Source organism: Pavona decussata, unplaced genomic scaffold (genome assembly GCF_977016875.1).
Source record: "Pavona decussata unplaced genomic scaffold, jaPavDecu1.1 SCAFFOLD_261, whole genome shotgun sequence".
Classification (NCBI taxonomy): Eukaryota; Metazoa; Cnidaria; class Anthozoa; order Scleractinia; family Agariciidae; genus Pavona; species Pavona decussata.
In genome coordinates this window covers 946,823-970,031 of record NW_028145664.1, presented here as the reverse complement: position 1 = coordinate 970,031, position 23,209 = coordinate 946,823, and the positions used below count along the sequence as shown (strand labels likewise).

The window sequence follows — 23,209 nt, the reverse complement described above, 5'->3', positions numbered from 1 at the left end:
ATGCGCAATGCTCAAAATCAATGTGGCTTATTTTCTTGTTTTTTTTTTCTGATTTTTTTCATTTCACCTTCAGAAGAAATGAAAGAAAAAGATGATGACAAGGACATGTTAATTTCACTTCTTAATATTGATTTACTCGCTCTGTCAAACTCCATGAACTGAAGCGCATATGACATCACTAGCCAAATCTTGTCTGAAGACCTCTTATAAAATATCGCAGGCTTCTCTATTGTGAACCAAGTACTGGAATTGACAGATTTTTTAGAGGTTTTTGGCTGGCCATTTCCAAACTTATCTTGCTTCCACTGTTCTAAATACAGATGCATTGTATTGTTATGGTCATATTCACTGAGATGATGTTGAAAAAAGCCTAAAAGAAGAACCAAAAACTTTCACTGTAGTTTTAAGGGTGGTTGTGCTTGCAATCAGGAAAAATCTTGCATTTCATTAGCTTTCAACTGAATGTTTCTTTCTTCACTTCTCTACTCAATACAACTGACTCTAATTTTCTCACACTTATGGCAGTTCTAATAATATCACAGTGTACACTTAACCCTTAATTAATATCAAAGAACAAATTCTCCTATCTTGTCCCCATACTTTTCTTATGAAAGTATTGTGGAGAAGTTATAACAATATTAAGAAACTTCACTTTGGTTGATCATATCCTTAATTCCCATAACCTCAAGGGTTGAATAAGCATTGATATTACGAGTAGAAATTCGATGCTGATCATTGTTAGGGCTTAAAGGGTTAAAGCATGACTACATTCAAATATATGCAAATCTACAATAAATTGGAAGGAACAGATGAATTAAACTCTCCAAATCAAAGTACTGTAGATATGAAAGTTGATTTTCCAAAGCTGTGAGCCTGCACAATAATTACGTACATAACTGGCAGGAGATTGTGCTTTGGGGAGGTCCTTCTGTACAACAAATCACCATCTCTAAACATTAGCTTTAAGACTCGTTAAAGGGACTATGTCAGCTGGGGAACATGCGCAATCGAGTCCGGTTGAGACTAATTTGCATACAACTTGTCGTGGGATTGTTGCTTTTATGCCTTTGGAAGAGCTTTCAAAAATATCACAACAAACAGCTTCTGTACTACCAAAGAACATTATTTTGTCAACTACAGATTCAACTAACTTTCCAATGAATGCGATTCAAACAGATGAAAACATCTTCCTGAACTCTCAGATAGCATTTGAAAAAGTTGGGCCAACGATTTCAAAGTGCTTCCCCTCAACGCACACATGTGCCTGGCGTGACATAGTCCCTTTAAGGAGAAAGCTAAAACTCACCCTAAAGTTATCCATTGAAACAGCTAATGAGTCCAGGACCTCTGCATCAATTTGTTCGTCTTCCAAGTCAATTAAATCCATTTTTTCACGAATCTGTGAAGACAAGTTACCTATATTCATTAAACCTTTAACCTTTTTTGTTCAATTTATCGTTCGCCGGTGAACAACAATTTTACTCACTCGGTACAAGAAGAGAATAGCCTATGTTGGAAAACAAACAATACCAGATACAACGTTTGATAGAAGAGGTTTCTGGCATCGGCAGGTCAAAAGGAGTACATTTAACATTCTGTGGCAATTTCCAGTAAACTTTGTACTCTCCAGGAAGTTTAATGCAAGACAAAATAGGTTAAAAATGCATCGTGTTCATATCTGCCTGTGAAACAAATCATTCATTGTATGCAACCCACATTTTGCCAACTATAGTGAAATATAGGCCATAGATGTGGAGGGCAATAAAAGGTTCCCAGCTTAAATTCTCAAGCTACAGCCTGACAACATAATGCATTTTCCCTCATTCAAGGACCAAAAAATTGGAATGTTTGACTTTGTAACTGCATGGGGGGTCAACTATCAATGCAAAAACAGAAAGAAATACGAAGGTCTCTCGCTGTTCTTGAAAACGATGTGTTGTTGTTGACAGTTCATGTTGCTATCATGTTACAAAATCAACCCAAAACAAGGCGAACTCAAAACATGTAAATATTTAACGAAAGTTTAAAGGGTTAAACGACATAACAAGACAAGTAAATTGGGTTAGAAGTAGAACATGGGAACTGTACCTGTTGAAGCGCAGCTTCTGAACAGAGTGAAGCAACATCCGAACCAACATAACCATGAGTTTCAGCTGCGATCTACAAACATACATAATAATGTTATTAATTTTTTAAAATAAAATAAAATGTACTGATTACAATGTAAACATGATGCAGAGAAAAAAAATTAATAGACTAATATAAACTAGCTCTGCTGATTAAAATAGGCTATAAATTGGGTAAAAGAGAGATTTCATGAAAGAAAGAAATACAAGTTTTTAAAAAGTATTCAATGGAAAATGTAAGGGTAGTTAAAAGAAAAATTTTGTTTATACACTTCCAGTAACAGTCCAATGGGCTGTCATTAAGTTTAGCAGAAGCTGGCTTTAACTTTGAAAAAACGAACAAAAACAATAGTTGCTGGCTATAACAGTCAGTTCCTGGCAAATGCCAGCCCTGCAAGTACACATTAATATATTTTTTTAATTCAACACCAACGATACAGAGCTGAAACAGATGTATAATACCTGCTCAAGATCAACATCATCTGCTAGTTTCATGTTCTTGGTGTGGATTCGCAAGATCTCCAGACGGCCTGTGGCATCAGGTATGCCAATGTCTACCTCCCTGTCAAAACGTCCTGGAGACAAGAAATGCATATGTTATGTATTGTGAAGTCATACAACCAACCTTAAAATTAAGAAACTGGTCAAGTTTGCTCAAGAGCCTTGCTTTGTAACATGATGATAAATTATAGCTCCACAATTTAGAAAATTTCAAAGATGTATGTAAGGTGACAGGCAATTTTTGTCCATCTACATTAGAGATACAAAATAAAAGAAATACATCTCCACTATTTTTAAAAACAAGACTCTCAAAATTGGCCATTCTGCTAATTAGAAGGTGCTCTTTCCAGCCGCTTCAATGGATTTTCGTTAAGTACCCTGCATGAAAATTTATAATTACCAAGACAAAGGAGAATGAGGTCTTATTTGGCCAATGATTGAGATGAAGATGTTTTACTATAGGAACTGTTAAACAGGCAGTTTACATGACACTGTATGACAAACATGAGAGGAAGACTGAGCATAACTTAATCAAGCCAAAGCATAAGTTAGCTACAGTAATTTGCATCAGTTCATAAGTACAAGCACAAGGTAAATATACATGTAATGTATATATATTAAACCAAAATGCTGTTTCAACTATGTTAAACTGTGTATGAAGTGAGTGAGAATTGGCAGACACACTTGCATTAACACTTGTGTTATCCAGGCATAAGGAGGCTCAAAAGGATTTTCAGCTAGGTGCATGAACGCCACCCACCCTCACCATGACTAAGATGTATGTGTCAGCAGAATAAAGGAAAATGCATATCATAAGTCACACGCACAGAACACCGGAAGTGGAAACGCAGCGTAAAATCGCATTAGCCCAAAATAAAAGCTGCAGGACATTTTGTTTGTAAGATACCTTTTTTTGTGATCTTTCATCATTTCACAAACACTAAAGAAATGAAAAACCCTTATGAGCCTCCTTAATTCACACAAGCAATACTTGGACTCAAGAAGTTTTCTTCTTCTTGAGCTTTTGCTTGGAAAAGACACTTGGAAAAGACACTGCACAGTGTATTTGCAACCTCGCCTTGACTTTACATGACTGAGATCTGAGTTGACTCTTACCAAATCTGCGGAGGGCTGGATCTACGCTGTTGGGCCTGTTTGTTGCCGCCATAACAATGACATGAGACCTTTGCTTCAAACCATCCATAAGAGTCAAAAGTTGTGACACAATTCGCCTTTCTACTTCACCGTGTGTCTGTAATGGTTGGAAATCAAACTCTGTAAGGCACCATAAAATGCCTAATATAGAGACCCTCAGAAAGGGATACCCCCCACCATCTAGAAATTAACTGGAAGGTTTCTGGTTTTTTTTTCTTCCATTGATTGTTGGTGTAAAAATCATTGAATGCAGTAAAAGACTTGAACGGGTGTGTGCATGATGTAAAGTCAAATTCTCCTTTCGTTTTACAAGCGAATACAAGGCAATTTGAAAGGAGGATCTGGCAATTTATCAGAAGTCACTAAGGACTTTGTTCCATTAGCACCCCTTCACTTAACATGAAGCTAGGAGTTTCAAGTTCAGAGCACTGCATGTGTTATTAAAAGGCACAATATTAGTAAAATGACATTTTTGGGATTGTGGAATTCCCTGCTAACAGATTGGTTGAGAATAATAATATGTCAGTGTCCAATTGAGACAAATGCCGGCATCTTTTAAGAATGATTGTTTTGACCTGACAATTTGACAGTTGTACAATCTGCTATAATCATCATGACATACAGCTCTGCCAGAAGATTTCTTCATTTGTTTGTTAAATTTATAACAAACAAATGGAAGAGTGTTTCATAAGATTTCACCGAGGAAGTAAGGTTGATAAAATGAGGCACAGCTGAGTTCCTTTTATCCAACCTCAACGTGTTCAGAAAATGAATGAAACTCTCTTTCGAGTGGTTGATATAGCTTCTCAAACTGTTAGTACTTAAAGTGCTCATTATTTTTGAAGAAATCCAAAGCAAAACTTTTATGACAATTGTAAAGATCTACACCTCCTTCACAGTTATAGCGTTTTCCTTTGAGCACTTTACCTTAATGAAATATTAATTCATGAGTTCAAGAAGTACCAGTTACTCACCTTATCTCTCTTGGGGGCAATTGCATCAATTTCATCAATGAAAATAATGGCTGGTGAATTTTTTTCTGCCTCCTCAAAAGCTGTTGAGAGCAATGAAAACAAGAAGCAGACATTCAGAATCACACAGCTACGAATTTGCCTTGAATTTTTAAAACATACAAAGTAAAAAGCAAGTTTCAGCATACCTTTTCTAAGGTTACTTTCAGATTCTCCAGCAAGTTTGCTCATGATCTCTGGACCTAAAAGAACAATAAACAGCACTCAGGTGGTTGTCAAAGTGAATTACTTGCAAAGCATACACCTTGCCCCAGTTGTTCAAAGAACAGATAATTTTTTCCACTGGATAGGTTGCTATGTGGCAAATAAAATTACTGTGTGCAAGAATTTCCTTATAGCCCTATAATTTTTATAATTTTTTTTCTTTTTTTTAGCCTAACTATGATCAATATGACTATGTAATATATTTTAAGATTTACTGTAGCTCTGCTATTGATTTTGGTCCCATGTGTAACTATGACAATACTTTGTTTTAATTACTTAACTGAGGGACACCATGCCTTATAAGCCTGGTGGCTTCCCTTGGGCTTCCTTGCCATTAGTGTTTAAATAAATAGATCTTTAATAATTAAGATTGAATTTTTTTATTTATTTATTTACCTCTGCTTTTCACTTTCATTTTTGCTTTTTTTTAGCCTAACTATGATTAATATAACTAAGTAAACTATATATTTTAAGATTTACTGTAGCTCTGCCATTGATTTTGGTCCCATGTGTATACTTTGTTGTAATTACTTAAATGAGGGAACCCACTCCTTATAAGCCCGGTGACTTCCCTTGGGCTTCCTCGCCATTAGTGTTTAAATAATTAGTTTTTTTCTTGCTTTTGTACAACTTATGGCAAAACAATAAACTGAACTGAACTGAGTTTAGGTATAGAGTAGAAGCGTCTGTTTAATTTAAGTATGGTATTGTGTGGAAAACTTGTCAGAAGTGTTGTTTGGAGTACATTTACACTTATCCACTGAATAAAGTTATCCGCCCTTTGAACTTGTAACTGGAGCAAAGTGACCTACAACAGCCGGAGCCAAGTCTAGATTATATAGCATGAAAGATCTAGGAGTAATACTGCTCCTACAACCCCCCCCCCCCCCCTCCCCAAATTGAATGAGATGTTGGTCCACTACAGTGTTCGCCCTAATATTATCTTTGATTGCACCACTGCCGTGCTTACCTCTATTCTAAATAAAAGCTAATCCACGCCAAACTTAGTATCGGATAAGTCCTATTTCTCAGTACTGTAGCAGAGACCGTTTGTTCTCTGGATCTGCCATCTCATTTACATGTATATCCTCCCCAGACGTACTTAAACAGAAATTTATTGTCTTTGCTGATGCCCTTCTCATTGAAACAAGGTGACAGGGTGGTTAGATAAAAATCATTAAGCTGTCAAATGCCTGGGGGTAGTTTAATGCCCAACCCCTGAGACAGACAATGTTGAAAAATGCCCCGCTAATGCCCAGGGGGCAGGGATGGGTTCTGCTGGAACTAACTGATGCATAAGGATATAAAGAAAATGTCAAGCAAGACACAGCTCAGGTTACAGGTGGCCTACACATCTGGAACTCAACCTGGTTTCATGACATTAAGCAACAAAGGGTATTGCTACTCCCTCTAACCCCTCCCTGGATGGAATGCTAGAATGCTAGAGAGACTGCAAAGCAAAGAGTCTTGAATGAGGAACAACACAGCAGGACTTCAACTACTGCATCACATGCCTCCCCAGGGAAATTCACTTTACAGTGCGTTTTCTAAGGACATAGCATGAGGTGCAAATGCAAAAGACTAGTAAGCAAGAAAATAATAAAGCAATGGGAAACTCTTACCATTTATCAGGAAGAAAAATGCACCCGTCTCATTGGCAACAGCTCTGGAATAAGTTTAACAAGAAAACATGGTTAAAAAACATTTTATTTAATTTAACAAACACTACAAAGATGTACATGTATCAATCATGTTCTCATTTCAAAACTTCTGAATAACTGGAATTGTAGTAAAAAACTGAAATTTTATATTGAAATTAAGCATGGGTACTTTAACTTGGCTTGTTAACTGTACCACAAGTCAACAAACTTGTAAACAAATGATAAATTGAACCATAATTACTCAAACTATTCTGATGCTACATTGTGTTCTATTACTCTCATATGTGTTGGTTTTACTTCCATTGAAAATGAAATATATGAAATTGAAACATTTAAACTACAGGTGAAAGAATGAATGACTGAATAACCATCACAGTTGCTGTTGTGAAAAGAAAGCCTGACAAAAAATTCAGGCTTTCAAGACCTTTGCCGCACGTAACATTCGAGGAATAATTTTCAAAGTGGCAAATGATTTCAAATCGCCCCTGGTGCTGTTTTACAAACAAAAAACACAGAAACATCAAGTGAAACATACCGTGCCATGAGCGTTTTTCCTGTTCCTGGGGGTCCATACAGAAGAATACCTCGGGGAGGCTGCAGGAGTACAGCTTGGTTAGAGTTTTATAGATACAACGTAAGGTACCGGTAGTCAAAACAGATCTACAATGTGTTCTCACACGCTGAATCCATTTGTCTGTGCCACACTAGGATGGAATAGCACTTTACTGACAAGAAAGGGACGCATCCTTTCAACCTGGGTTCTTTTTTTATAGAATGATAACTTTAGTTGTTTACTTGATATTCCAATCCTTCTTTTTAGCATTATTCATTGTAAAGCACCATAAGCAAGTACTGATTTGGCGCTGTAGAGAGGTTTCTAATTTGATCATGAGTGTCGTAAAACCAAAACCAAAGTAATCAGTCTGGCCAATCACAACAGATGTAAACAACACAAGCCAATCAGAATTCAGAGCAGATCCATGTAACTGGTGCCAAGCGTGGAAAACATGTGCGGCAAAAACACAACTGGTTTAGGTTTGGATTCCCATTGTTTGAGAAAGTGGTGCAAGTTTTGTTAACGAATCACAGAGTGTAGCAATGCAAAACCAAAGCAAACACGAAATTACTTTTGACACTCAATTGAAAACCACTCTGTAAGAATATATTGTTATTGTTACTACTTATACTACTCATGTATCCCTCACCTTCACACCAATAGCCCTAAACAACTGGGGATGCCTGAGAGGTAACTCTACCATCTAAAAAGACCAAAACAAACAATGAGTTGTGCCGTGGAAAAGAGCAAAAAAGGTTAAACATTCTGTAAAAGTCCATAGTCAAGTTATATAGAAGGGCTGGCTCCTTATTGTATGAGGAGTTAAGGTTACCCGATACCTTAAGAGGTGTCCCGCGTTTAAGCGATGTAGCGCGTCCAGTTTAAACTGTAGATACCTAAACCCCTATATCAAATTAAAGCTTATAGAGCTGGCTATCAAACTATACCAAGAATTTTAAAAATAAAATGAATTGTTGAATTTTTCACGACCTCTAAATGCGAGCGTCCGAATCGCCTTCTTAAAGCTACAAGTCAAAGCGAATTTTGTTTTTCACTAATTTAATTTGCTCCTCAGTTTCCTGACCCAAAGCGCTAAAAAAACGTGTCTGCGTTTTGCCATATTCAATCGCAATGAAAAGTTATAGAGCATTTTCGAAATACGATGAAAAAAATGTGGAGTAATCGTACAAAAATCGCTTTCGGAGAAAAAATATTTCAAAAGAAAAAATTCGCAGACACGTTTTTGTTGTTTATATGTTAAACTAGCTACTGTCCAAATTTGAAGGCAAACGAACAAATTCCTTTTGAGTTTTAGCTCTTTGAAGTGGCTCCTCCAAGTGAAAATATTGATTCGAGAAAACTGCGCTAAAAATTCGGCAATTTTTCATTTTATTTTAAAATTCTTGGTTTAGTTGGATAGCCAGCTCTATAAGCTTTAATTTAATATAAGGGTTCAGGTATCTAGAGTTTAAACCGGACGCACTACATAGCTTGGACGCAAGACACCTCTCAAGGTATAGGGTAACCTTAAATAATGCATGTCTGTTTAATTAGGAGTATATATACTGAGTTAGTGGTCCATAGGAAGCAGCTTGGGCATTACCTGTCATGGTAGACGAAAGAGCACTCTCCTTGCACAAATCCACATTCAAATCCCTCACTGAATTCAATTCTTGGATTAAGCCCCAGAGGGCGGGGGGGGGGGGGGGGGGGGTATTCCCATATATGAGCTATCTAGGTAATAATGTGCCACTGTGAAGGGTATGGTTTTCAGTGAGTTTACTCTCGAATAGGGTATAGAAATCAGAGAGTTTTGGTCTAGAATAGGGTACCATTTCCAGCAAAACTAATCAGCTGCTTAAAGAATTTAGTTTGAGAATTTTTCCGGTAAATGACAATTAAAAAATTGGTACGGCGAGCAGCGCGACGTCTAGGATAGGGTAGGGATTTTCAGTGTTTACTCTAGAATAGGGTTGCAAAATAAAGGTTAACATAGTCAAGTTAGTAGTATAGGTTAAGGTTCTCAGAGTCCCAGCGGCACACCCCCAGCTAATCCCCACCAGGGATTAAGAGATGGCAATGGTAACTTTATTTAGACACGGTAAATCCTTCAGCAAATATTATAAAGAGAATAAAAAGATAAAAGATAACCAAAATCATACCCAACGAAACTAACTAATTACCTAAACTACTGTTAACCACATACTAAAAGCTGCTTTACAAGGATGCCATGTTAAAACTCATTCAAAACTGTGGTGACGTAGATTAAATTTAAAATCATGTAAAGATGTTGCTGCACGAAGGTCACTAGATAGGCTGTTCCACAACCCGGCTCCACTATAAGAGAAACTCTTCTTTAAATAATTGGTGCGGGGCTGTAGAAGAGCCAATTTAATTTCAGTATTCCTTAATCGATATGATGTTACGTCGTTTCAAGAAACAAATCTGGTTCCCAGGGATCTGACTGACTTTGGATACCTACATTTCCCCCCAAACTGTGGTTGCAACCACACTTTCAAGTGTACTCATTCAATGGTATAGTAGATGTAATCACCAGCACCAAGTTGGCGATAAGTGAAAATAGTAGCCTGGAATTTTTTTCGTGTGTTGCATCAATGTTTTTTCACCGTGTTTCTATTAAAGTGGCTGAGGATCAAACACAGATACACATAACTTAATGAAACTGCCTTGCTCCCGGCAATTGGTTTAGCTCCTGTCAGAAACTTAACCCTTTAAGCCCAAATAGTGACAAGCATGCAAGTTCTTCTCACCATACCACATCCAAATCAAGCATTCAGCTTATGAGAATCAAAGGCTCCTGTAAGCCAACTCGTGAATACAGATGACACATAGTAATTGAAATTTAGACGGCTACGGAAACTTCCTTGAAAGCTAAAAGAAATTATATCTTTGCCCGATTACGTAACGAAAAATAACCATTCTTGTACTATAAAATGATTGTCAAACTATTCTCTACAGATTGAATAAGATTATTCTGATGCGCCGATTAAAAAAAAATCACGTGTTTTTTTATTCAAAGTTCATAGAAGCACGCTATGTGCAGCTACGTCATGCAAATTCGTGTCCCTGATAGTCCGGGGCTACTGGATTTTGCGATCGGGCTAGTGGATTCTAACCATCACTTGCCCGATGGGTAAGTGAAGTTTTTTTGGGAATTAAAATTACAAAATTACTGTAGGGCAAGCCGATCTCACAAAGGGAAATCTGTTCAACAAAGTATCGCTCTACATTTCATGCCCGACATAAATGCGTGAAATTTTTCCTTTGGAGTTACGTCACTGTAATCCTCAAGTAAAAATAATGAACTATGACAAGCTCTTGCTAAATAAGAATTATTTATCGACCGCCTCCTTTTGCTTTCTCATAAATTACCAGTTGTAAATTTCGAAAATGAAACATTTTTTCCCGTTGAAACCTCTATGAAAGCTGACAAGATCTTTAAGTGTTCATTTCATCAGAAATTTGCATAATTTTGTTTACGACGTCAATGATGCGTGACATGGCACGTTCCGCTTTCGCGTGAAAACTGACAAATTAAATTATTTTTTAATTAAATTATTTTTAATTCTTAAAAGAACTGCACTTTGTAGAAAAAAACGAAAAAACCCTATAACTTTGCTCAGATTCAACGAAAAATCTCCATTCTTACACTAAAATGATTGTCAAATTATTCCCTACAGAATGAATGAGAGAATTCTGACGCGTCATGAAAAAAATTTTCAAGTTTTTTTTTTCGCTAATTGAGTTTATGACCCCGGACTTTCTGAAAAACTAAAAAAACTTGTAACTTTGCTCAGATTGAACGAAAAATCTCCATTCTTGCACTAAATGATCGTCAAATTATTCTCTACATATTGAATGAGAATTTCCTGATGCGCCATGAACAACGCGTGTTTTTTCCACTAATTGAATTTAAAACTCATTCACTGCGTAAGCCCAAAAGTTAACGACAAAACCGACCAACCAACCAACCAACCAAGTCAACAGTCAGCTATCGCTATAACTCGTTCATTGCGCTACACGTATTCATGAGTTAAAAAAGAAAATAATCACCAAAAACAAAAGGGGTTGATGTTTTAACAAATTCTCCAAACTAGTTTCATACGGAAAACAAGAAGAACGGAAAGGAGAATCTGTATGTTGATACTGGGGCTTAAAGGGTTAAAGTCTGGCAGTGATGAGAACACTCGCCTCTCACCAATATGGCCCGGGTTTGATTCCTGTACCAGTCTTCATATGTGGGTTCAGTTTGTTGTTGGTTCTCGTCCTTCCTCCCTGAGGTTTTTCACCTGGTTCTCTGGTTTTCCCCTCTCCTCAAAAACCAACATTTTCAAATTCCAATTCAATCTGGAATCTGAGGGCCACAGGTTTGTCAGTCGTAAAGACTGTTAAGTATCAGTTGATTGATTGATCAATCAATTGATTTCTATTTAAAATAATATAATTATGATCAAACCTCCTTGATCTGGGCCAGCTGTTTCCTGCAGCCTCCAATGTCATCATAACCCACTTCATTTAGAGATTCCTCTTCTTCCTGTAACAGAGATGAAATTTGCAAAATTAACAATACTTAAAACACGTGTTTGGAAATATAAATAGCTAAACATAGCACTGAAGTGAAACTAAGTGACATTTATATTTTGAACATCTGTTAGTTAGGGAATTAAGCACCTGCCTCAATTAAAAAAAAAGACATTTTGATTTTTCAAGTGCCAACTTGAAATTTGAAAAACACTTTGATGTGAAAGATTTAGTAAGTAAGCCTCATTTTGAAATTGACGTAAAAGGACATTAAACAGCAATATTCTAAGAGGATGGTTTTTTGGTGAAAATGTGACCAAAGAAGGTTTTCTACATATCCAACAACCACAAGCTGAAAAACAAACTAGGTTCTTTCTTGACAAGCTCTCCTTCACAGTTCAGTGAAACTAAGTGACATTTATATTTTGAAAACATGTTAGTCAGTGTAAAGAACCTGCCTTGATAAAAAAAAATTCATTTTGATTTTTACAAGTGCCAATTTGAAAATTAACTTTGAAAAACACTTTGATACAAATGATTCAGTAAGGAACCCTCATTTTGAAAGTGATGTAAAAGGGCTGACACTTCAAAATGGCAACAGTTTGGGGAATATTTGACCAAAGAAGACTTTCTACACATTCAACAATGATAAGCTGGAAAACAAACTAGCCTCTCTCTTAACAGGCTCTCCTTCACAGTGAATTACTGTGTCAGGTGCCACTATGCAGTATGGTGTTGGATCAGTCTCGATGACTTTGAACTCCACAGCTCTCATGCCTCCATGAACAAGGAACATGTCACCTGTAACGAAAATGATGAAAACACACACTTGGGGCACGTTCTTTTGGGACTATTCTGGAATAGGAATACTCGGAATAGACGGTATTTGTATTCTTTTGGGAGCTATTCTGTTTTTGGAATGAACGGAATATCACGATTCTGATCATTCTGCTCCCGATAGCAGAATGAACAGAATGGAAGGAATAAGGTTTACTCAGAATAGACAGAATACACGTTCTTTTGGGAATTTTTTGGCGGGAAATCCTACGCGGCTACTCACTCGCGCAGACATAGTTGTTTTTGGGTCATCTCCCTCATGGGTATTCCCTTTCCAGATTTTAGGAACGTTCTTTTTCAAAATTGAAATTCCATTAATTCTGTTATTCCTAAACCAGAATAAGAATAGCTAGAATAGCCCCAAAAGAATGCTACCAAAAATGGATCCAAGGGCTGATGTTTGAATCATAGTTCCTAATGCTCAAAACAACAGCTCTCAAATCTCTTGCTTAATAATACTTTATTTCATCATTAAGTGTACATCACATTTATAAATAAATTAAATGTATAAATACAGAGAAATCCAACTTCTTTTACTAAATACACTGGACCGCGGGTAGCGAGGCTAATCAAAGCGGGCAGAGTAAGACAAGAAGAAGATATACGATATATTTAAGAGACACTTCGAAAAATAAGGGAGTAGAATATACTAAGAGAACGAAGTCGTGACGGTGGCCACCTTACCTTATCTATTCGGCTGACAACACCAAATTTTGGTTTACACCCCCCCCCCCCCCCCCACCACCAAAGCATCACCACAGTTTCATTAAAGGGGAAGTATTATGGGGCTTTTGATATCTTTTGAACAGAATGAGAGGAAAGAAATCAACTCAATTCTTGAAAGGAACAACTTGTGATCTGTTCTAGCCCATTTTGGAAACAAAAATGCGGGAACTTGAAAAACATTAGCCTAACATTTTTCAATCTATACCAGCCTACTCTTTCTCTGGCCAGAGGCACTAATCGACAGTTTTATTGCATTGGGGTGATAATTTATAACAAACGTGACAAATATTTTGTTGTTTCTGCTGACAGACAAACATTTCTGGGTTTTGAAATGACAGTACATTTGCATGATGCTTCCCCTTTAAAATAAACCCCTTTACATATTCACAATAGGTCACGGGAAAGTTTATAAGGCCGGCGTCAATCCCTTAAGAACACATGTGAATGACATCTATTTTTTATCAGGCTTGTGTTTGTAGCGTGAATTTTAAGCAGAAGTACTACTGCACCTACTACATATGTTCAAAATTAATATAAATTATACAAAATTGCTACATGTATCTAAGGCAGAGAAAATGTCAAATTTTAAATCTTTGAAATAATTTTTTATTCTTAACTGATGGTTTAGTTCTCCATGTTCATTACAACAAACAGTGTTCCATAAGAAAGAACCTCTATATACAAGAGCATCCTTCATGTATCTAGTGTCAAATCTAGGTAGCCAGCAGAGATCTACCTTGGGGACAAAGAAGTACATGTACATACTGACTTACATGTAACAGTAAAAAACAACAACAACAAAACACACACACAAAAAAAGGGGCTGCAAATCTCACCTTTCCTGATAGGTCTGTATGCCTCCAAGAAATATGGCTTCAAGAACACATCAAACAGATTGCTGTCGACATATAAAATTATCGAAATCATTAGCAATGACAACATTCTTAAGGACAGTGCCAACTTTTGCTACTGCGCATACATTCTGCGCATCTCAGGATGGCCGAGAGGCTCTGTTTTCTTGAGGATGGGCCCACTAATTGAAAGGTATTTTTAGTGCGGTTTATGAATATGTGGGAAAAGAAGATCTTAGCAAGTGTTATTGAAAAGAAAATTGGGGGTAACCACGCATTTTTCAGGGATAATTATGTTAAAAATCAGAGAAAAATTCCATACATGTACATTGTTAATATGTATTTTAGCATTTTTCAGATGTTGATTAATTTTCTTTGAAAAATGCCTGGTCACCCCCAATTTTCTCTTCACATTTCAAAAACACTTGCTAAGGTCTCCTTTTCCCGCAGATTCAAAAACCATGCAAAAATATCATGGAATTAGAGGGCACCGTCCTTAACATTAGTTTTGCACAGAATAAGAAACTATTTAACTTTAATTTACAGATGTATCCGTGAAGTGACATAATGAAGCAATGAAATTAATACAAACCCCGTCAATCCTTCTACAGTGTCATCAATTGGCAAGACATGAATCCTTTTACCATACTTGACCTCAGGACATGCTTGCACACTGCAACATAATCGACTAGAGTAAGTATACAGCTCAAGATAACTTTTAAGTCAAGCAGCTATCAAAAGTACAGCTTCAGACAGATTAATAAAGAGAGAATAGTTGACAAAAGTTTCTTAGAAATGCTTTAACTTGACAAGGAACACCTTTTTGGTTTCTTCCACAGAGTTTAAAGTATGAACCACTTTGAACAACACAATGAGCAGTAACACAGGAAAGTACTGCTCAGTAGGATTTCATTGCAGTAATCACTAAAGGACATCATCCACAAATACCTTATATTTAGGCCCCGTTTATATGGAGAAAAGTGGTCCCAGGTAGAGGGGTCACTCGCCTACCCGAGCTACTCTGGGTGAGCCAACTTTTCCTACATTTTCTTATAAAACTTGGCAAAGCGTTTACATGAGAAAGAAAACGTTGAATTGGCTTGAAGGGTGACCCGCCTAGCTGGGTCAGCCTTTTTCGATGGTAGGGTCACCCTCCTTGCAGGGCCAACTTTTCTCCATATAAATACTTTGGCTCGCCCAGCTGGGTCAACTCCATCAAGGCGAGACAATCAGAGCATGCGCAAGCGCTGTTGGCTCGGGAAAAAGGGTCAACTTTTTTCTCATATAAACGCTCGCTGCAGTTGACTTGGCTGGGAGGGTGATCCTCTTTCCCAGGACAGCTTTTCTCCATATAAACGGGGCTTAATACTACTGTACCTTTGAAATGCAACTTTACATTTTATAACCTTATTTGCAAATGCACAATCAGTTGAAAGAAAATACATAGCAATTCACTTTCAAATTTAGAGCAGATGCGCGAGTTGATTTTCCAAAGCTATGAGCCTGCACAAACAAATTTCTAACTGGCAGGAGATTGTGCTTTGATTCAAATGGTTGCACTTGAGAAATTCACCTGTACAGCCACGTAATTAATTTTATTATCTGCAAAGTAAAAATTTAACAAGATTCAACGTTCAACTAGATCTGGAAAGTTTGATGCAAAGTACTAGTAACAAACAATGCAAAAAGATTAAAAATCATACAATGTCAGTATTAATCAGTATAAATACTTAAAATACAACATACCTGACAATGTCACCAAGTCTCACTCGCAGGTTCCTCCTCACCACACGGTTCATACGTATTTTGTCATCAGTGATAGAATCATCAGACAACACAATGCAGACCTGAAAAAATGACCTGAACCTTGCTATTGTTCTTATAGAATGTACTGTTGACTTAAGGATGGTGCCTACTTTTGTTACTCCGCATCTCAAGATACTCGGGTTTCCTATGGGTGGTGCCTACTAATACAGGGATATTTTTGGCAGTTTAAAATTGTGTAGAAAGTAGTACTTAGCAAGTGCTCTTAGTATCCAAAAAAAAAAAAATTAACTGGGGTAACCATGCATTCTTCAGAAATAATAAAGTTTCAATTTGGGAAAAAAATGCCATACACTGTACATTGCTTTGCAATTTAGCACTTTTTAAATTATTGTTGCTTAATAACCTCTAAAAAAAATGCACGGTTACTCCCAATTTCCTTTTTGGATTCCACTAGCTTTGCTAATATCTGCTTTTCCCGCATAGTCATAAACAGCGCAAATGTACTTCTGTATTAGTAGGCACTGTCCTTAATACAAACCACTGACAGGGCCAGACAAGGCTGAAGATGGCTTATGTGGAACAATGTACCTTGGTAAAACCAAATGAAAACCATTCTTAAAGTGATCTCTTGGATCAACTTGGCTGGGAAAAGTTAGAGACCATAATAATCTTTTCCCACCCTACTTGCGTCTACTTTTTTTTCACTAATGTTTTCAAGTACACATTCCTACAATCTTAGGAACTCTCAGTCAAACGGTTATATCCCCAGACCATAAACTGAGTTTGTAAAAGAGAGCCTATACTATAGGGGATCTGTTCTATGGAATAGGATCCCCTTTGAGATTAGGCAGTAGCCCAATTTAATCCATTTTAAAATTTCAGTTAATGGGAAAGATTTTTTGTGACCATTTTACTCAGTGAAAATTAGACGATTTGATGTAGACGAGGAATTAAATTCAGTTGACTTGAATAACATACGATGGTGGGACTTGGTGTGAAAAACCTACAGCAATTCCAGATTCAAGAAAACCACAAATTGATGTATTTTCAAATTTATGCATTAAATTCAATGCATCTGAACTACGATGTCTGAACTCACATGCATTTCAGACATTTTATTCGCCCGCCCCAGATGGAAAAAACATCTGGACAAATTTAATTCCACAAATGGTTTCATACATCGCTTTACCATTGAATTTAATTTCTTGTATTAACTTCGTCTGCATAATATTTGACTGAAATGCGAGGTATGAACTAAGCCAAACATACAGACATCATGGGTTCTGTGAATATTTACAATAATACGAATTTGTGAAAGTTAGTGATCAGCATGTAAGATAACTGTTTTTCAGGTACATTTAACAATATGCAAGGTCAAGTGGCTCTTCTAGTATAGGCTCAGATTCATAGAAATTTTCCTCTCAATCTTTAGCTTGTTTGTTCGTATCAGGTTTTCCTTCTCCCAAACTAGCTACCTAGCTAATTTGTCTCAAATTATATGTTAGCACAAACACCATTTTCTAGTTCTGAAATAGCTAGTACAGCTCTTAACATGGGGTACCTCTTTCTATTACAAAGTGAAAAATCTATTTAAAAAAGACAGACAAAATTAAGCATTTGGCAGCCGAGAATGATGTAAATTATGCTCAGAAAAAAAGACAACAATTTATATTTTCAATGGTCTGATTAGCTCAATAATCTATCTAGATTTTCTTCTCTTTCCTAACAAAGACAGAAATTTTCAAATTGGGATAACAACTTTTTTTCATGAATGTAACTGATGTTTGAGCTTAGCCAATCAGACTTTGACACCAAATAATAACTGTCAAATGAGAAGAGAAAATTTTCCAAGTGACCACAACAAATGAAATTTTCTCTGTAGCTCAACAAACAACAGAGTTCTGTGTTTCAACCTTCAGGAATAGTAGATATTAAAAGGCAAGACCTTGAAATGAAGCCTCCAATAATCGCTTTATATTTAGTAGGTTACGTAAGCCTAAGTTTTAACCCTCCAGATTTTCTTCTCTGGTTTTTAACACTGTTTGCATTTAGATCAACTGTTCAATTCGCGATTAATATGCTGAATCATTGTCAACTTACAGTATCCCGTCTCTTTTTGCCCTTAATAAGTACTGTATCGCCACGGAAGAGTTGTAATTCTTCCATTTTGGTCTGTGAACGCAATGTGAAACAGAAAGTGAAAATACAATGACAAGCCGGTAAAAATTATTTGACGACAAAAATTCAAAGAACATCAAAAGAAACTAAAACGAGTACTATACGAACCTGCGACATGGAAACAACTGAATTGTCATCGTTGATGGCCTCTTCAACCAACAAACGGTTTGGACGTGACTTGTTCTTTAAAATAGCCGTCGCTAGTTCGTCTCTGTGAAAAAGAGTTAACAGGAAGTTGGGACCAGTCCACGTTACCATTCAGTTTTTCACCGGCACGAAAATGAAATCAAGTACACAAAAGGAAGAATGAAAATTTGAAATAGTCCATGTTTATCCGTAGTGTAATACATTAGACATCATTCCAGCAGTAAAAATGTTATTACAGCGATAAAAACCCCAAGCTGAAAGAGACAATACTAGCCTAAACTTCTAGTGATTCATCGCATCACAATGAAATCTACATGTCAAGTCGACCTGCGGTATATAAGATTTCGAGGGCATATTCTGGGAAATTCTGCCTTGAAAACGCAACAATATACCTTAGAAAATACAAACAAAGTATTTAAGAAATCTAGAAATGAATACTTACTGATGTGCCATGACTTTTTGGTATAGAAATGAACTGAATCCGGCTAAAAAATCTTTCTCTTCTGTACTGCTGACTAACTACTCCACTGCGCACGTGCGCAAGGATGGAGTAGGCCTGTAGCTATCCAGAGGCTCGCGCTCATTGGCTACTGGCGGAGAACAATAGCCATTACGTAATAAAATTATGTTTTGGCCTGAATATGCATCTTGTTTTTCAGGTCATATGCTTCAAGGGCCGGAAGATGTGAATGAACCATTCAAAGAGTCCATTATGTTGCCGAAGTCTGTTTTCTACAGTTAAAACTCTCCTTCCCCTGTCAAATATTCCCGCTATAATACGCTCCACAATGAACACATTCTTACATAAACACATGTAAATAGCAAGACCCTTACCACCATCCGCAAAGGAATACCGAAATGCACCGCTATAGCATGAGTTAGTTAATGGGTATAAATTCAACAACCGTCCCGACTGGGGCGTTGTACTATATACCGTACAGACTTCACTGGAGTGTTAATGGTAGCGTTAAACGAACAGTGCCCTGATTGTACCGACGTACCGATTGTACCGACCACGCCGCCGTGGAGACTGTACTTACCATACATACTGCCTTGACTGTACTAAGGTACCAATTGTACCTACCGTGCGTGGCGTGCCGTACAGACCATGCAACAGGCTGTACCGACGTACCGAATGTACCGAATGTACCGAATGTACCGAATGTACCGACCGTACATACCATATAGGCTGTACTGACGTACCGATTGTACCGACCGTGCCGGCCCTACAGACCATACAGACCATACAGGCTGTACCGACGTACCGATTGTACCGACCGTGCATACCATATAGGCTGTACCGACGTATCGATTGTACCGAATGTACCGACCGTACATACCATATAGGCTGTACCGACGTACCGATTGTACCGAATGTACCGACCGTACATGCCATATAGGCTGTACCGACGTACCGATTGTACCGAATGTACCGACCGTACATGCCATATAGGCTGTACCGACGTACCGATTGTACCGAATGTACCGACCGTACATATCATATAGGCTGTACCGACGTACCGATTGTACCGAATGTACCGACCGTACATGCCATATAGGCTGTACCGACGTACCGATTGTACCGAATGTACCGACCGTACATACCATATAGGCTGTTACCGATGTACCGGTTGTACCCAATGTACCTACAGTGCATGCCATATAGGCTGTACCGACCGTAGCGGTAAACTATACCGACTGTACAAGCCGGTATCTACTGTGTAGTCCGTGTAGATCGCCGTTACCGAAAGTACTGTTCAATGAAATGCATCCGAGACAAGTACTTTTGCCGACCCTACAGTGAGTAGGTCCCGAATCCCATGTTGCGAGTTAAGTAATATTTCAAGAACGAGTGCGAGCTCATAAATTGAGGCATCCAGACATCGAGAAACAGATGAATGCATGAGGCCGAGGGCCGGGTTTTTTCATTCATTCGAGGTGTCTAAATTACAGCGAAGAAGCCCAAAGTACAAGTTTTTGTTATAGCTAAAAGTATGGGCCATAATATTACTTGCTGTTGTTGTGAGCTGATTGTGGTATTCATTACTAATGAAATACAATTTCGGATACTTCTGTAGTAAATACTGAAGTAGGCAAGTATTTATCGTTCAGATAGTTTCATGGCAGTATTTGTGATCGCAAGTGCGTTTCTCCTGCAAATGAGCATATTTGCCATGAAAAGGTTGTCACTCACGCTCGTTGTTTGGTTGACTGTTATTGGGATTTTGTGACTTTCGTGGTATTGTAAAATGAACTAGCCTTCTTTACTCGAGGCCAAAGGAGACTAAAGAAGGGTTTAGGGTATGATAATGTTCCCGCTGGAATTAATATTTGAATAAAATTTTGTCAAACACTTGTTTAGTTGCTTTAAGAAAATGGAATATCCTTACAACGCCCTTTAATGTAAGGGTTGAGGAAAAACCCACTCGTGAACGCACGGGTCATATTTCAAATGCTCTTTTTCAGTACGAGACGGCTAGCAAAGCTCGAACAAATGGTTGAGGATTCCTCGACTTTAGTTTTGGAAAGTTAGTGTACTAACTTCTGATATTGAAAGTTCACATGCATATGGTGTTTTTACATGGGCCAAGGGGAAGAAAAAGTCTACGAACTCTGATACATTTTTGCGCGAATGCAAGGCTAATTCAGGTCATTTGTAGGTAAAAAGACCAAAGTCAGCCGTGAGAAATCATGGTTTCAAGTGGCCAAAGTAAGATCAAGTCTAGTCTTCGTCGTTGAGAGAAACGATGAGCGTAACCAGAAAAATGACCGATAGAGTTGGTGGGTTGGTGAGCGATCTTTGTAAAAAGTAGGAGAAGATCAAAATCCTTAAAACATGGTAAGATGTAATGTTGATTGTCAGTGATCGTTATAACTTCTTAAGGATACATTTGTACGTGGTTGTCGAAAAAAGTAGGTTCTACATACACACAATACATTGTAAGGAAGTTAAATCTGAATAAACAAAAAAGAGTTGAAAGCTATGAAGTTCATTTATACATTTAGTTCACGTTGTTTATCAAAAGTATTCAGTCAAACGCAAAACCGTTGGACGTGTGCACATCTCACTTTTACTATTAGAACACACTTTTATACAGAAAAATGCATTAAAGTTGAGAAGCACACGTAAAAAATGAATTCAGTGGTATTCCCTTGTCCCAAAGACTACAAAAGTACAAAACTTGCCAATTACGATGACGCCACTGGGGTTAGCAGATAATTGATAATTGGTCGATTGACTGAAAGTCAAGTTGACGATTTCTGCGTTCGAAACTTAAGGAAATTCATGAACCCAAAAGATCATCAAGTTAACCATACAACAGTTGATCTCGATCGCCAAAAATAAATGGATTTCTGATGCATGGCTCAAAGAAATCAGCATATTTCTTGCAACTGCTTCTACTTGGAATTTAATTAGTATTTAAGAGGGAACGTTTTGGTAACTGGTGTTGCAGTTATCTGTTTAAACCCTTGGGTATCCTTTGACGGAAATACGCCAAAAACGGTACGTGTGCGAGAAAGGTATGATTGAGGCACGCGGTAGTGAAAGTTTTTGTAGCGAGGTACAAAGAACTTTTGACAACGCAGGTGGAAAACTTTTGCCCGATTTCTTACTTTAACGCATAAACATTAAGGCCTCAGTTGAACTACGGTCAAGACTTTGCAACCATACAAAAAGGAGCTATGAATTGGAGAAGTGGGGCTACACCACAGTCACAGCCACAGTCAATTTGCCACAGTCGAATTGTCCGGTGTTTAACCTTTTCATACTGTTGTTAGTAACTAACTTTCGACCTATTTGACAGCAAACTACAAGAAGCCAATAGCTCAAGGTAAAGTGACTATTTGCTATCTTTTAATAAAGCCGTGAAACTTTTTTTTTTTTTTTGCATCCCTTTAATTCCAAAGTAATGGTCTAGTTTTATATTTAAGACTAGTCGTGATATTTTTTGCCGTCGTCTGTTGCAACAGATTAAAACTTGGTCAAAAACAAGAAATATGACATACAGCAACCAGATGAGTTGTATCCAAATCTTTAAAGATTTTATGTGGTTTTTCATTCGGTCACCCACCCGCATCCTGCGCTTGGTGTTTTTGTGAGTTTAAAAGTGTTGACGGGCCTGCACGACTCCTGCAGTTCGCTAAAAGATTGGTCTTAAAGCCTTTATAGCTTATCTCTGCTTAATGAGATGTTAATCTTGATCATGAAGGGAAAAACTCAAATATGCTGAATGGAGATTTTCTTTATGATCATTCTGAGCCGTTAGGAGAAGTTCTTCATAACACTTTTAAACTCTGATTATGACAATAATGGACGGGCCCCGTTCTGCCTCGCATGAGACAACCATGTTTTCCAGTTTTACTACAGGCTTAAGCAATGCTGAGAGCAAAAGATTCACATACTCAACGCACAAAATGCTCTTTTAGAACCGCAAGTAAGCCAAATATCTGGAAAGTTAAACAGCGGCCTTTGTCAGAAACTAAACACTTTGACCTTAGCTGGCATCAGGATCGAAAATCCTCTTGCGCCATTGGCTCGCTTAAAAGATACACCATTGGTTCAAACTCAAGAACCAATAAGAAAGCAGGCGCAAAATTTCGATCCGCCTAACGGTCAAAGAGGATATATAAACTCAAAACAGCATAATTTGCTCCGACGCTGACAGAACTTTCAGTGGCAACTGATGAGATTCATAGAGAATCGAAACTGCAGTCTTGCCTGAGAAACAACACTAAACACTTGTCAGAAGAAATCGCTGAAGCATCCTAGAGACTCCCTTGACAGTTACTGACTGTCTTAGCTTTGAATATCTGCCGGATGCGAGCTAACGCACAAAACAATGGAGATACATGTCAGCTCCAAGAACTTAATACTCGTCTTTCAGTCACGAACTGAGCAACAGAGCTGAAAACAACTGCATGATGC

General features: G+C 37.6%; 1 protein-coding gene across 2 annotated transcripts in view; it reads right to left on the bottom strand.

Annotated features, from left to right (window-relative positions):
- LOC146456094 (transitional endoplasmic reticulum ATPase) overlaps nucleotides 1-18,830 on the bottom strand; it is a 94,457-nt gene extending 75,627 nt beyond the window's left edge. For both annotated transcript variants that reach the window (XM_085093536.1, XM_085093537.1), the window contains exons 1-17: nucleotides 18,725-18,830; nucleotides 18,244-18,346; nucleotides 18,058-18,129; nucleotides 15,937-16,037; nucleotides 14,783-14,863; nucleotides 14,176-14,237; nucleotides 12,443-12,577; nucleotides 11,712-11,785; nucleotides 7,884-7,937; nucleotides 7,214-7,272; nucleotides 6,640-6,683; nucleotides 4,942-4,995; nucleotides 4,757-4,836; nucleotides 3,744-3,879; nucleotides 2,589-2,701; nucleotides 2,089-2,160; nucleotides 1,307-1,399 (exon numbers count right to left, since the gene is read on the bottom strand). In XM_085093536.1, the coding sequence (XP_084949662.1) occupies nucleotides 1,307-1,399; nucleotides 2,089-2,160; nucleotides 2,589-2,701; nucleotides 3,744-3,879; nucleotides 4,757-4,836; nucleotides 4,942-4,995; nucleotides 6,640-6,683; nucleotides 7,214-7,272; nucleotides 7,884-7,937; nucleotides 11,712-11,785; nucleotides 12,443-12,577; nucleotides 14,176-14,237; nucleotides 14,783-14,863; nucleotides 15,937-16,037; nucleotides 18,058-18,129; nucleotides 18,244-18,346; nucleotides 18,725-18,735 (1,344 nt within the window). In that variant the 5' untranslated portion in view covers nucleotides 18,736-18,830. The remainder of the gene's footprint in view (nucleotides 1-1,306; nucleotides 1,400-2,088; nucleotides 2,161-2,588; nucleotides 2,702-3,743; nucleotides 3,880-4,756; nucleotides 4,837-4,941; nucleotides 4,996-6,639; nucleotides 6,684-7,213; nucleotides 7,273-7,883; nucleotides 7,938-11,711; nucleotides 11,786-12,442; nucleotides 12,578-14,175; nucleotides 14,238-14,782; nucleotides 14,864-15,936; nucleotides 16,038-18,057; nucleotides 18,130-18,243; nucleotides 18,347-18,724) is intronic.
- Between the last annotated feature and the right edge of the window lie 4,379 nt (nucleotides 18,831-23,209).